Here is a 15,280-nt window from a genome sequence, read left to right as displayed (position 1 = left end):
AGAAGAAGAAAAACAAGTAAAAAAGTATTCTTTGCTTTACAGTTCATTCATTCATACCATGATTTAAGGAACCTAAAACCAAAATAGCAGATGAGATAAAACAAGTTCAAATCTTTTTACCCCTTTTCCTTTTTAACTTTTTTTCTTTTTACTAAGATTCTCAAGAAATCTGCTTTTTATTTGATCAAAAACATTCTTGCTTTTGCATTGTCATAGTTACCAATGATGAAATATTACATTTTTGGACTGAAAATATTGTTTCATGACATATGTGATTCATTCACAAATATAATATTTACAAGAGTACCATATTTATACCCCTCAAAATGGGTTATGTGAAACAAATATTATAACAAAATAATGATCTGTTTCTTATTTCAAGAACTTCACATTAGAAAAGAAGAAAATGGGGGGGCAAAACTCATCATAGAAAACCATCATCAAAGTTAAGAGAATAGCTCCGAATATCATAGCTGTACCGAACACCGCTTCTTCGGGATCCTAAAGTTCGTCTCCAGTGTGACTTTAACCTCCAAATCAGTTGCCTCAGTAGATATGGTGCATTGTAGCAAGAGCAGCCATAAGATGGTCTTCTTTGATGACCAACTAGAGTTACTGCAGAACTAGAGTTGGTACTACTTATCTTCCCAAAGTTTGAAACTTTCATTTTGAGCTGTGTTTTTTTAGAGAGGACTGATATCAGAAGTGGGAAAATTAATGAAATCTTTAAGTGTATAAGTAGATGTGTGGATTAGCTCCATCCCACTTGAGGGAGCCTCATATAATTTTAGATGTCACTTTCTCATTTGTGGGGATCTTGAGAAAAAAAAAATGAGTAAAGGACATTATCTACAAAGAAATGCTTTTTCCTTAGTCATATATTCCCCACTAAATATTTGGTAGAGTCACATATAGGCCCCAGCTTAAAAGACAAGATTTTGAATGTTTGGCCCTTTGGCCTCATAATGAGGTGTTATCAAATCCTTGATGACAAGACACTTTTTTTCTCAAATCCAATACCTTCTTAAAGAAGATGTTGTTGTTGGGTTTCTTAAACAAGAAAAATGGAGGTGAACTTTCCAGGAAATGTTAGTAAAGAATGATGAGATCAAGGCCTACTCTTATGTCAAAAGTTGCCCAATCCATGTCATAAGAGAACAAGTTTGACCTGGCTTTTTAGATTGAGAAATGGATATAAAGATTTATGCTCACAGATTTCATGGGGGCAGGGCAGATCATCTGATTCTTGCCACGAATGGAAGATAACAAAAAAACTAAAGCTTTTTTAAGAAGAAAAAGCAGGTGCCCCTAACCTACACCATAACTAAAATGATTAACTATTGTACCTAACAAGCAGAAAGTTTTATGCAAAAATACATAGAACCAATCATGACAAATACAAAGGTTAAGTGAAAAAAGTGTGTGGAGGAAAATTAACCAAACTAACAACTTGAAATTGTAAGATTTGCAAAATAACGACATTAAATTTACAACTGCACAGTGTAAATTTATGGTCGTATTATGATGAGTGTTTTGTAATAAGTCATTATGAAAAATTTTATTAGCAAAATAACCATGTTTGGTATACGAAGCCATCAAAATTTACACTATGTAACCAATAAAAGACCATCATGGTCTTTTTCTGACCATAAATTTAGAATGATTATTTACAAAACACTCTAAAAGGGAAATTTGTCAAACTAAAAATATCGAAATGTTAAATTAGCAAAATAACTAAATTGAATTTACACTATGCGACTATTGTTAGTTTGGCAAATATCCCTTTTATGATTGAACAGTGTAATTTTGAGTCGGCAGGAAACATGATTATTTAAAAAGTTATTTTACTAATAAACTTTTTCATAAAAATTATTTTTACAAAACATTCGTATGTGGACATATGCATGTAATAAGCATAAACATATACTGGAGACTAACCTGGTCAATTGGCATCAAACACTACTAGGGACCCCATGCATTTGATGAGCACCATAAACATGAAAAATATAGAGGCACCAAATTTTCTCAGCAAGATCACCTGGGAATCAGTTGATTTTCAGTAACAAATTTGTTACTACAATTTTTTACACTTAATACATGTGAAACTCACAATCATTATGTTCCTTCTTATCTTCAATACAACTGCAGCATCTACAATTAAAATTTCTCAAGGATCAAATATCTAGAAAAAAAAAACAATGGAGCCAAAAGACTTTGAAAAAATACCTCATTGTTGAAAAATCTCCTCTGAATTGAATTTCCAGTTCATTTATATAAAATCTAAACAGGAGTGACCTGCAGTTTCCACAAAAACATTAAACACTTGTTTAAGATCTTATTTTGGATGGAAGAAACGAAGATTATCGATTCAAACTTTTGAGGTTAATGTCTTAAATGGAAGATCATAGCTATGCCATTAAAGGCCATTAGTAGAAATACCAGGAGGGAATTGCGGCTGCTGCAAGGACAGGGGATACATTCCACAGTGGATGCAGTTGACCACTCAATATGTTCATCAAATACTCGAGAATATCGCTTTCCTAGTTACAAAAATTTAGTATGAGCTTAACCCAACAACAAATTCTTAGCAAAATATTAAACTTTAATCAATATAACATATGAGCAGCAGTGTTGACTACCATGAAACAGCACTCAGCTTCAGCTTTCACTAGCAAATTAATGTCATTGTAAGTGGATTAATGAGATCGAGGTTATGAGTTACGGTTTCAACTTCAATTATGTAACCATAGTCTAAGCAAAGTTTCTTCTTAGTATTTGAGTTTGGTAGGAAAACACCATAATTAACAAAAGTACTGATGGATGAATACCTTCAAGATTTTCTAAGTGGAAAAGTAAAATGGTGAAAACTAACCTTTGAATTCACTGTTTCTTGTTTAGAGTCTAGTGTTTGAAATTTCCCAGTTGGAAGTAACTTGCATACTTCTTGAAATTGCTCTGAAGTTGTAATGGGATAGTAAGAAACTGACATCAAATGCTTGATGAAATAAGACCACCTATCTGTGATGCACCCAAGTAACAAGAGCTCCTGTTTCCACAGCAATGGAGTTGGAAATAATTAAAATTCACATAACACTATAAGCACATGATTTTTTCACTGATTTTTTGTGAAGCCCTGTAAAACAAAAGAGAATAGAGTATAACTTAAGGATAAGACTACTTACAACCGTGTCACGAAAATCATCATCACTTCTGTCTGCTGAATTTTTCAACCGTTCAAGAACTTGCACCCACTGAATCTTTGGAGCCGAAAATATCATGCTGGCACCCGAGACCATATGAATAGTTCTCTTGTCAAGAAAATAACTAAGATTCTTTGATTTCCAGTGGTTCCATGTCACAAAACCAACCAGCTGCTCCACAATCCTGTACACTCATAGGCAGAAGATAACCAATTCAGGTCAAAACATGCAAAATGAAACTAACAATTCCATTCATCAATTTTCGAAAAACACACAATTCAAAGAGGGATTTGATTAGATTTAATATTGCAAGCTCACACACCCACTTACACAGGAGGATCATTCTGCTTCATTAGTTCCTTGAACAAGTTATCATCAAACTCACTCCAACTGCAACATCTAATGCTGTTAGAAATGGTCTCTAAGCCACTCTCAATCGTGGATATCTTTGACACTGCAGACGACCTCTTCAGTAGCTTCTGAGCTGTATATTTAGTGAAACTATTACCCTTTAATTCTCCTTCCTTAGTATCCAAATATAAGTTTGGAGAGGAAATTAAATCTTCATTACAAAACATCCTATTCTGAACAGAGGAAAATGAGGTCTCTTGCAGCTTCAAATTGTTCAGATACACACTTAAGCGATCATGCTCTACTCCTGAGAGCTCATCAAGATCCATTTCGATAATTGCCATCAAAAAAGCTCTAAGATGTGAATCTCTTAATGGTAAAGCATGGATGAAATGTTCCACTAAAAACCCTCTTGCCATAGTAAGAGTTGCTGATGATAAATGTGTAAAACCCTGTTTTTTTTTTCATATTAAAACCAAACAATTACATAAACTTTCAAGTAATCTAATAATGTAATTTTCAAGCACAAGTACAAAAATATATATTACCTGGGGAAAAGAAACATCAGATGTCAATTCAGATAGAGCTGCATCAAGTTCCTGCAAAGATTCCTGGTGATTGTCCAAGCAGCTCAAAGTTCTCAAGACCTATTATTAACATAGTCAGTTTCAATCACAGTACATGTTGTATGTATACAACACAAACTCAACAAACAAACAAGAACTTAATGGATCAAACAACAAGCAATAAAAACCAGAAAACTAAAATGCAAAACTGAAAAATAAATGAGACAAGAATTTTTATACGGGTTTTCAGCCAAACAAAGGACCTACTTCCTGTTACTCCCTTAAGTTGCTTCGTTCATAAGAGTCCATTTTGGTACAATATATTATATATCGTATATATTTGATATTTTTATATAGTAATATGTTTCTATATTGTGATATATATCAAAATTTCATATAGTTTTATACAAAAATATGATATATATATATATAAAAAAATATTTTTTATAAAATTCAATCTAATACGGGGTACCAAACAAATTCTAAAATGTTGATTACAATGCTGAGAACCAGTCAAGTGCATATCCAAGAGCCTTACAGAAAACCCCTCCCAAAAAAGCTCAGCTAGAGTTTCACCAAGAACACTGATCTTGGACTTCAGGTTTCCCAAGCTCTCTCTCACTTTACAATGCTATCAACTCTCACTTACTCTCTCTTAATTCACTCTAAATTTTTACTTACAAAGCTGAAAAGAAAAGACTAAAACTTGAACTATAACAAACTTAACCGATTCTAAACCAACATAACAAGTTCTTACTGTCAAGCTGTTGGAAGCTAATTCCTAAGGATTATAATTCATACATAAAATTGAAGCATACCCCAAATGAAAATTCATATGAAAGTATAAGAATTCAATACAACAAAACTAAAAGAAGAACAACAATAAATGATAGAAAGTTCTTACATTTTCAAAGAAGAAAGCCCATTGAAAAGCTTTGTTAATGTTAATGGGATCCCAGTGAGCAATACGACCAGAAGATTGATACCCAGATGTGAGAATGAGTATATCTACGAACCCTTTTATCAGTTTCATCAATTCCTCCAATGAAATATCTGGGTGGAACCATGATCCCATCTTCTTCTTCTTCTAAAATTTTCGCTTAGAAGAAAAATCGCCGCCGGCTCGTATTGGAGTCTCTGATTTTCCCGCCATTCACTTGGAAAACGACGATAGCTTTTATACGACATGTCGTACAATAATCTTAGTAGCATTTTTTGATAAACGACGATAACTTTTATACGACATGTCGTATATTTTTTATAAACGACGATATCCTTTATACGACATGTCGTACATAAAGTGCAAAAAAATAACTTTTAAAATCCCTATTTTGTCATTTTCATTTTACATAAATTGCTATGTTATTCTACTAGCATCTACAAATGGTTAATAATTTTTTTTAATTATTATTAAGGTAAAATAAGTGATATTAAATTATAGATATGATACATGAGCTATTTTTCACATATCCTAATATATTTAAAATGAAATATATTATATATTGAGGTATAATAATTAAAATAAGAAAATATAAAAGTTTTATTACAGTAAAAATTAAAATAAATGTATATGATTATGGAAAACTAGCTTCTTTCGCACTTATAAAGGGTAAATATTATTTTTGATCATGTGTTTTGTAAAAATTATTTATTAGACTCTCTGTTTTGTTAAATGATAAAATAGATCTTATATTTTTTAAAATGGTACAAATAAGACCCTAAGTTCAATTTTTTATTATTTTATTTTTTAATATAACCAACTTTAAGACAATTACTAATACGAACAGACACAAACTGTAATCAGTTTTATAATAAAATCTCTAGATCTGATTATTATTATTAAGTTTTATTTTGACAAAAAATTAGCTCAGGGTCCTATTTGTACAATTTTAGAAAATACAGGGTCTATTTTGTCATTTAACAAAACAGGAGGTCTAATTTATAACTTTTACAAAACACATGGTCTAAAATGGTATTTACCATTTAAAAGTGCTAGTAATTTACAATATCAAACATAAAATTTACATATTTAGTTGTACGTGAAACTATTTTTTCATATACGCATAGTAAATAACTGTTTAAACTTTATTTTTAATATCGTAACAATTTATAATTTTCTAAAAATTTACAAAGTGGTTTTAAATAATTACAGCGTAAGCAATCATAAAAAAAAATTAGATTAATTTTTTTTTTGTAAATGTGGAAACAGGCATAAAATCTACCCAAACAACCTTTCTTTTTAGCCAAAAAAAATTAAATTTTATTAAATCAAATCAGCTACCAAGATAGCTTCCAAACCAGCAGGGACAAAACTCTCGTGGGAAACACAGTCAGGAATAGAACCAGAAGAACGAGTCAAAAAGTTAGTCGTCTGGTTCCCACACCGTTTAACAAAATTAATTGAAATAGGAAACAAAAGAGAGGATTGCATAAGAGCAACAAAATCCGAAATTAAAAGGCCCACCGGAGACAACAAACGCTTCTTCTGTTGCACGACTTGCACCAACAGCAGCTAGTCCGATTCCATAACCACACCAGCAAGCACATCCCCCTCAACCCACCTTCCCTTCAACCAATTGAGCGCCTCCTTCAACGTCATAGCTTCAGCCAAAAACGCGTCGGGTTGACCATAAGTTTTAACCGCCAACACATCATGAATAAACCATTATGATCCCGAGGAATCTACCCCAAACCAAGACTATTGTCATCCTCAAAGATAGCAGCATCACAATTAACTTTAATCTAACCAAAACAAGGTTTAGCCCATTGCTCACGCCCGGAAGTATTCGGACCAGAAATTGGCGACACAACTCTACTTTCCAACTGAGCACTCTTCTAAGAATCAAGGTAAGTAATTGTAGCATTCACCACCCTCTCTAACGACAAAGCCTTATTATTCCAAACCAAGTCATTACGAGCTCCCCAAACTCCCAAAAGAAGCATAGCAAGCCTCTCAATACGATCCATAAGCTGCACCTTACAAACATTATCAAACCAGCTGCCAAACACAGCAGCTTCACCCCCTCCAACCGTCCCTCCCAGCATCCTTTCTAGACAATTCTTAGTAAAAGCACAACTAACCATGATATGAAAAATTGTCTCATCCTCCCGATTACACATCGGACACAATCCACTCACGTGGGCCCTTTTAGACCGTAGAGACACAAGAGTAGGGAGACCATTAGTAAGACCTCGCCAAAGAAAATTCTTCACCTTAGGAGGCAATTTCAAGTTCAAAAACATCCTCCAAAAACCCAAATTGTCTTGAGTATTCCACCTACCACTTCATACTTGTAAGGCGCGATAAGCACTTTTGACAGAATAATCCCTATGCGTCTCCAACATCCAAAACCAAGCATCCTCAACTGAAGACGGAGACAACGGAATACAACGAATCAAATCAATATCCCTCTGAACAAATAAATCGTGAAGAAGTTACTCATCCCATTCAACAGAGCCCACTTTTAATAAATTATTGACCTTTTAAGAACTCCACTACCTAATTTCCAAACTTATATATCAACAAAAATAGACATATTAACAACCCAAATAATATACATTTTTTTATCATTAATTTAATATTTTCTTAATCAATTATCTTGTGTTTTCTTTATCAAATTATTTTGTAAAATAATAATTAAAAACAAAAAAACAAAAATAGGTGACACGTGTCTTATCCACAACTAGTATATATATATATATAGAGTATGTATATATTTACACTTATCATCTTCAATTTGAGTTTCTGGAATTCTCCACTATCATCAATGGCTTCCACTGTAACAAAATCTTCAAGCTACAACAAATACGACATCAGAACACGAAACCCTAACCCTAGATCCGCCGCCTTACTCGTAATCGACGTTCAAAACTACTTCTCCTCCATGGCCAAACCAATCCTCCCCAACCTCCTCTCAACCATCCGTCTATGCCGACGCGCTTCCATCCCCGTCATCTTCACGCGTCACTGCCACAAATCCCTCGACGACAATCCCATCCTCGCCGAGTGGTGGAACGGCGAACTAATCTTCGACGGAACTCCCGAAGCCGAACTCATGCCCGATCTGGACTCCGATCTCCGCCTCGGCGAAGATGTCGTTTTGGAGAAGAACACGTACAGTGCTTTTCAGGGTACTGAGCTGGAGGAGATTCTGAGGGAGCGGCGCGTGGAGGAGGTGATCGTTGCTGGTGTTATGACTAATCTGTGCTGTGAGACGACGGCGCGTGACGCTTTTGTGAGAGGGTTTAGGGTTTTTTTCAGTAGGGATGCGACGGCGACGGCGAATGAAGAGTTGCATGAGGCTGCTTTGAAGAATCTTGCTTATGGGTTTGCTTATTTGGTTGATTGTGAGAGACTGAAGGAGGGGCTTTTTGGGAATTAAATAATTTTATTATTATTATTATTATTATTATGTGAGCTTGTATTATATTGTGAAAAATAAATAAATAAAAATAAATATATAGTAAGAAATGTAAATGTATGTATGTAAGAAAATAAGTTGAAAATAATTATATGGATTTATGTTTAAGGAAATGAGAGAATTGAAGGTTTAATTTTCAAGACAATGCATGCATGCATGCATTATACGACCCACAAAATTATGAAAAAGGTCCATATGAGATAAAAACCCAATATATAATGTAATAATTAAATCCATAATGAGGTCTCCCATTTCCTACCTTTAGGCAGCTTCTAGAGTAGTTAGAGCATAATTTTAATTTTATTTAAATATAGTTTCTTAAAACGGCTAAAGAGCCATTAGCAAAGTGTGTATTAGTGATTCAAGAATGTGGTGTTAATTTAAAGTTGTGTTTGATTGAAAGTAATGAAATGGAATGGAAAAGAAATAATTTTTATTTTATTTTTATTTTTTGTTTAGTTGCATTTTAAAATATTGAAATGTCATTTTAATGTAATACTTATTTTAATGTAAGGGTAAATACCATTTTGGACCATTTGTTTTACAAAAGTTACCAATTGGACTCTGTGTTTTGTTAAATGATAAAATAGACTATGTATTTTCTAAAATAGTACAAATAGGACCCTGAATTAATTTTTTGTCAAAATAAAGTTTAATTATAATCCGATCTAAAAGTGATATGATAAAACTGTTTACATTTTTTGTATCTGTTCGTATTAAGCATTGTCTTCAAGTTGATTGTATTAAAAAAAAAAGTTGTCAAAAATTAAGCTCAGAGGCCTATTTTTACTATTTTAGAAAATACAGTGTCCATTTTGTCATTTAACAAAACACAGGGTCCAATTTGTAACTTTTACAAAACGCGGATCCAAAATGGTATTCACCCTTAATGTAATATGAAAAAAAAATTAATAATTTTTTTTTTATACATTTTAAACTTAAAATTTTACTAGATAACGGTTTATTATTTTACTAAAAAATAATTTTTGTAAAAAATAAAATGAAAAAATTTGCTATGGTGCCGTTTGGTAATACTTTTGTTTTTTAATTTTTTAATCATTTTTAAAAAATTTATTTTTGAAAAACAAAAATGCGTTTTGTAACTAATTTTGTTTTTCAATTTTAAAAACAGCGCCAGGGCCGTGGCGAGGGTCTGGTCGTAATCCAAAAGATTGATTAAAAAAAAAAAACTGTTTAAAAAAATATTGAAAGTGATTTTTGTTGTTTTTAAAATTTTGATTTCTAATTGTTAAATTGAAAAAGTAAAAACAGTTTTATAGAACATGTTTTTAAAAAATATTTTCACTTTTCTACTTTTAAAAACAAAAAATTGATTAAAAAAGTTTATTATGAAAAATATTTTCACTTTTCTACTTTTAAAAACAAAAAACTGATTAAAAAAGTGTTAACAAACGCCACCTATATTAATGGAAATTTACCATAATTTCGCCACCTAAAATCTTTTGAGTATATACGAGCGTTGCAATGTTGATTATCCATGAGCAACGACAAGTCGTCACACAGTTCAAGAGAACATTTTCGATCCAAAACGACACTTTACAATCAAATTATCTTTATTCATTTTAATGTCGTTTTTAGATAGGATGTTGTTCATAGTGGTATACTATGAACCTTAACATAAAAACTAAAGCTGAAAAAATGGAGAAATACACAAAGGAAAAATAATAATAATAACAAACTAAAATTAAGATTATAAATAAGGATAATCTACTCCAAAATATATGGTTGTCCACAACAAACAAACAAAAATTAAACAAAATTGGAAATCCTACAATCAGCAAACAAAATAAAAAACACAATAAAGAACTATAGCTGAAATTAAGACTTTCTTCTTAGACAATAGCATTGGCAGCACTTGCAATTCTTGGCCATAGATCAGCACACTCTTTTCCGATTGGTCCAGTAATGGCAGACCCTGCAATACAATCACCAAACAAAAATTATTAATTCCAAACTCAAAACATCTCTAAAGTGAAGTTACAAGTGATCAGAGTTTCAATATCTACATAACAAACCCATCACCCATCAATGATCAAAATGTCTTTTTTCATTTTTTTTTCAAGTGAAAGTCTCATTCACTATTACAAAAATCTGATCAAACTAGCAAAGCATTTGTATATTATATATAACACTACCATCTCCCATCAATTAAGAAAATAGCTTTTTTTTCTCCAAGTAAAAATAAAAGTCCCATTCAATATTATATGAACCAGATCAAATTAATAATGCTTATGTACGTATTATGTACATAACAACACCATCTCCCATAAAAGATCAAAATATAAGTTTTTTAATGTAGTGAAAGCCACATTCAACATTATTTGAATCTATCAGATTAGCTATGCTTCTGTGATTATAAATATTAAAAGCATAAGGATGAAAATCAGATTACCTTTCATTTCTCCCTTGGGGTTGACAATCACACCAGCATTATCTGCAAACACAATATCAAGTTCATTTCATTAGAATTATGAATCACTAAATGAATTCTCATAATGACTTAATAACCATACTATTAAATAAAACAACTAATAAGAACACCAAAATAGTTATATACGATTAAACATGGATACAAGAATTGCAGTGTTAAAATTCAAAACCTTATACACTTCAAAATGAGAAATCAAACAAAGAAACCAAAACCCAATTAATAAAAAGATCAAATCATGTACCAGATGACAGGTAACACAATGCTATTGACAAAAACCATTATGCTGTTTAAAGCTGGTACTTTTAACAAAGCTCAATATATGCTTCTCAAAACAAATGACCAAAACCCATGATTTGGTCACTCAGATTAAATTCAGGGAAGCAACAACAAAATCAAAATACAAAAACAAAACCCTAATTCTCAGTTCAACAAACGATAAAAGGAATTATATTATACCTTCAAAGTACATGAAGACACCGTCCTTTCGGCGCCATGGCTTGCGCTGACGAACGATGACAGCAGGAAGAACCTTCTTACGAAGATCAGGCTTTCCTTTCTTAACTGTGGCCATAACCATATCGCCGACACAAGCTGAAGGAAGACGGTTAAGACGTCCCTTGATCCCTTTGACGGAGATAATGTAGAGATTCTTTGCACCTGTGTTGTCAGCGCAGTTCACCGTCGCCGCCACGGGAAGACCCAGCGACATCCGGAACTTGTTTCCGGCCGATCCTCCCCTTCCTCGCTTCGACATTTTCGCCTTCTTCGCTCTCCACCAACGCCTCCACTGAAACGAGGGTTTGTAAGGTTGTGGCTCTTTATATATACTCGCCCATTTGGGGCTAGGGTTTTGGGCTCATTTTGTCTTGTCAATGGCTATACGACGCCGTTTTTAAGTCACACACATCATTTTTATTTATTATTATTTTTTACTAATTTACTAATTTATTTTTGGAAAATTATCCAATAGACTATTTTTTTTAACTTTTTTTTCAAATTTACGATTTGGATTTCTAAAGTGGTTGCAACTCTAGTTGCAATAGGGGTTTCTATACGAATTTTTATTGCAATTTAAGTTGAAGCGCTAGTTGCAATAAGGGTTTCAATGTAGAATTTCGTAAAAATACAAAAAAAAAAATTGTTTTGAAGTATAAAAATGAAAAAAAAAAAAAACCCTTTATTTTTTAAATATAATTTTGGAAAAAATTTCTCTATACTCTTGCACTTAGGGATGAACATTTGGACCCTAAACCCAGCAAACTAAAAAAAACAAGTTTTAAAAAATAGAGGTCGAGTTTGGGTTACACCCGGTTAACCATCAGGCCGCGTTCGGATTTCATTAATCTGAAATTTAAAAAAAAAATTGGGTTACACCCAAACCCACTCGTAACCCGTGTATATATATTAATTTTTTTTATACATTTCTAAAAACAATAACTAAAAAAAAAACCTAATTCTAAACATTAATTTATCATTTTTCTTTTATTTTCTTTCTTTTCATTTTCTCTCTTTTTTTTAATGGAAAATGTATAAAAATAATATTTTTCAAAAAAAAAAACCACCCCAGCTCGAACTTAGTCAAAACCCACCCGGGCCCGGTTAAACCCGAACCCGACCCACCTGCACAAAAAACTCAAAAACCCGGTCACACAAACCGGCAGGTTCGAGTTATTAATTATATACATCTGAATCCAAAAATTCAAAACCTAGTAAAACTCACCCGATGTCCATCCCTACTTGCACTAAATCATCAATTTATTTATAATATAATATAATTTAATTACACTATATTTAAGTTGTATAATTAAATTTTAGCGTACCAAATAAGTATTATTAAAAATACAAAGTATCAACAAACCTGTATTAGATAAAATTACGAGGGCCAAATGAGTACACAACCTTCAAAAAATTACTTATGAATAAATTTATGATTTGTATTTTTTTTTTTTTTATGAATCAAGTATGTGTATTGCTCAAAAAACGATTTATACAACATAATAACATTCTCCAAAAAAGAGAATCTAAATATCTATAAAACTTTACAAGGTATCAAACCATTCTTTCTCACTTTTGGTTACTTTTTTTGGCCATATACATGTAATTCTTTTTTTTTTTTTTTGCTATGTTTTTCACTTTTACAATTACAATCTCTACATTTGTATTGGAGTTCTGCCAAAAAATATTGTTTCTTGTACGCCATATTTCCTAAACAAGAGTTGCTATGACAACAATTAAAATTGACTTCTTTATCTTGCTTATCTTTGCCCTCCTTAACCACCTTATGATTCTATGATTTGTATTATTGAGTTTATAAGAACACTCACATCAATTTCTTTACTTTATTTTTTAAAATGCTTTATTAAAACCCTATTTTTTATTTATATTTTACCTCACACTTTTACATTATATTATAGCATACATCAACTTCTCTATTTTTTCTCTATACTATTTAAATATTATAATTTTTAATATATTTTATCATACAAACCAAAAAAATTAAATGAAAAAGAAATTAAAAAAAGAATGAGAAATTATTAAATTAATATTTGAAGAATAATTTTTTTAATGAAATATTTGAAGAATGATTTTTTTTTTTTTGAATGAAAGTAGATAACTTCATTAAGAAAGAACAACCTAACGCACATTACAGAAGCTAAGCACAAGAAGAGGGACATGTTACCAACAAAATATACAATTCACTAATAACAAGCGCCACGAGCAAGGCAATGTGCAGCGTTGTTAGCAGATCGTTTAACAAAACAAACATTAACATGAGACAAAGACTTTAAAAGATTTAGACAATATGTAATAGTAGAGCCAAACACAGAATGCATGACCACATTACTTTGAAGAGCTTGAACAACCACAAGAGAATCGCTTCAAAGTAACATGTTCCCATCCTTTATTTTTAATCCAACTTAAAGCTTCTTTACACCAATGGCCTCCACCAAACCGGGTTGAAAACACCCCCGCTTTCAGGCATGCGTAACGCTTCAATCACCGTCATTGAGTCACTTGCCAGCCTCCCACACCAAAAGAACCGGATGCAGAAAAGACAGCACCGTCGACGTTCACCTTCAAAAAACCAGCATCTGGTGCTGTCCAGTTATTGTCGTGGTTGCTGGTGTTGTTTACGATGCAAGCAGTGGGGAAAACGATTACAAAGCAGTTAGCTTTCCATTGGTTCAACACTGTTATCGTTAGCTGGTAATTACCTCAGCCGCTCTAGTAACATTTCTATTCCATAGCAGTTCGTTTCTTGCTTTCCAAATTGCCCATGCCACCATAAGAGCTTCTTCAAACACCACCGGCTGACATTTAACTAAAAGCTGCTCTATCCATTCACCAAATGCAGTCCCACTAATAGCACCAGTAGGCACACTTGACAAGTTCCAGCAAGATTGAGCAAAGTTACAAGTAACCAGGACATGGAAAATCGATTCTTCCTCTCTTGAACAACAAGGACAATCAAGTTGCACAGGCACATGTTTGGTATAAAGTTGAGTACGAGTGGGGAGACACCCAGTGATTGCTTTCCAAACAAAGTGAATAACTTTAGGAGGAACTTTGGTTTTCCATAAAGAACGCCAAAGGTTCGATTCCATATCAGCAGACCATCTCCCTTTCGACACTTGTAACCATTGGTAACAACTCTTGACTGAATAAAAGCCCGAATTCTCATGTTGCCAAAACCAGATGTCATTCTCTTCACCCGAATTCAGAGGAATATGCATGATAAGATCTCGGTCACGTTGCTCAAACAGGTCCGCAAGAATTTCCACGTCCCATTGATCCTGGGATGCTGTCATCAATTGATTAACCACGGCCCCCACAAGAGCAGGATGAGTACTCAACACACACGGATTAGGATCAGGTAACCAAGGAGTGTTTAGGATAGGCACATTTGAACTAGCTCCAATTCGAATACGAGCCCCTGCTGCAATAATTGATTGAGTTTCAAAGATACTCCTCCAAATGAAGCTAGGATTGTTGCCAATCTCAGCAGTAAGAAAAGAACCATGAGGGAAATATCTGCTCTTATATATTCGGCCAACAAGGGACTGATCATTAGTTAGTAATCGCCAAGCTTGTTTGCCCAGAAGAGATAAGTTATAGTCATGTAAGTTTCTAAAACCAATCCCTCCCGAACTCTTGTGTTTGCTCAAACGATCCCAACTCATCCAACTTATGCCTCTAGCTTTCTTTGAATTGCCCCACCAATACTTAGCCATAAGTTTCTCAAGCGCACTACAAGTTTCTGAATAAGGAACACAGACATGGCATAACTGG

At 32.9% G+C, this 15,280-nt stretch overlaps 3 protein-coding genes and 1 non-coding gene across 4 annotated transcripts; 1 reads left to right on the top strand and 3 right to left on the bottom strand.

Moving 5' to 3' along the window:
• Window positions 1–624: 624 nt before the first annotated feature.
• On the bottom strand, window positions 625–5,448 carry LOC115712303 (uncharacterized). The gene is made up of 10 exons (XM_030640564.2): window positions 5,022–5,448; window positions 4,100–4,198; window positions 3,531–4,003; window positions 3,183–3,384; window positions 2,873–3,046; window positions 2,440–2,540; window positions 2,227–2,295; window positions 2,111–2,151; window positions 1,939–2,038; window positions 625–673 (listed from the first exon to the last, which is right to left on the bottom strand). The coding sequence occupies exons 1-9, from the start codon at window positions 5,190–5,192 to the stop codon at window positions 1,953–1,955; spliced, it is 1,416 nt and encodes a 471-aa protein (XP_030496424.2). The 5' UTR covers window positions 5,193–5,448; the 3' UTR covers window positions 625–673; window positions 1,939–1,952.
• Window positions 5,449–7,662: 2,214 nt separating this feature from the next.
• LOC115715192 (nicotinamidase 2) lies at window positions 7,663–8,651 on the top strand. Its single transcript, XM_030644022.2, has one exon. It carries the CDS (start codon window positions 7,825–7,827, stop codon window positions 8,497–8,499), a length of 675 nt encoding a protein of 224 aa, XP_030499882.2. The 5' UTR covers window positions 7,663–7,824; the 3' UTR covers window positions 8,500–8,651.
• A 1,568-nt stretch (window positions 8,652–10,219) lies between these two features.
• Window positions 10,220–11,822, bottom strand: LOC115714529 (large ribosomal subunit protein uL14x/uL14z/uL14y). The gene is made up of 3 exons (XM_030643260.2): window positions 11,447–11,822; window positions 10,952–10,993; window positions 10,220–10,474 (listed from the first exon to the last, which is right to left on the bottom strand). Exons 1-3 carry the CDS (start codon window positions 11,742–11,744, stop codon window positions 10,392–10,394), a joined length of 423 nt encoding a protein of 140 aa, XP_030499120.1. The 5' UTR covers window positions 11,745–11,822; the 3' UTR covers window positions 10,220–10,391.
• LOC115715483 (small nucleolar RNA snoR137) lies at window positions 11,224–11,375 on the bottom strand. The gene has a single exon (XR_004011352.1). It is a non-coding gene; the product is annotated as a small nucleolar RNA snoR137 (small nucleolar RNA).
• Window positions 11,823–15,280: the final 3,458 nt, after the last annotated feature.

Source organism: Cannabis sativa, chromosome 4 (genome assembly GCF_029168945.1).
Source record: "Cannabis sativa cultivar Pink pepper isolate KNU-18-1 chromosome 4, ASM2916894v1, whole genome shotgun sequence".
Classification (NCBI taxonomy): Eukaryota; Viridiplantae; Streptophyta; class Magnoliopsida; order Rosales; family Cannabaceae; genus Cannabis; species Cannabis sativa.
Note: the sequence above shows the minus strand (reverse complement) of the source record. Positions and strands in the feature narration are given on the sequence as shown.

Coding starts and splice junctions, on each gene's coding strand:
- LOC115712303 (XM_030640564.2), bottom strand. CDS start 5,192: ATGGGATCATGGTTCCACCCAGATATTTCATTGGAGGAATTGATGAAA. Junction 3,385..3,530: donor AAGCAGAATGATCCTCCTGT/GTAAGTGGGTGT, acceptor ATGAGTGTACAG/GATTGTGGAGCAGCTGGTTG. Junction 3,047..3,182: donor ATGATTTTCGTGACACGGTT/GTAAGTAGTCTT, acceptor CTGTGGAAACAG/GAGCTCTTGTTACTTGGGTG.
- LOC115715192 (XM_030644022.2), top strand. CDS start 7,825: ATGTATATATTTACACTTATCATCTTCAATTTGAGTTTCTGGAATTCT.
- LOC115714529 (XM_030643260.2), bottom strand. CDS start 11,744: ATGTCGAAGCGAGGAAGGGGAGGATCGGCCGGAAACAAGTTCCGGATG. Junction 10,994..11,446: donor TGTCTTCATGTACTTTGAAG/GTATAATATAAT, acceptor TTGTGTTTGCAG/ATAATGCTGGTGTGATTGTC. Junction 10,475..10,951: donor CCCCAAGGGAGAAATGAAAG/GTAATCTGATTT, acceptor ATTGTATTGCAG/GGTCTGCCATTACTGGACCA.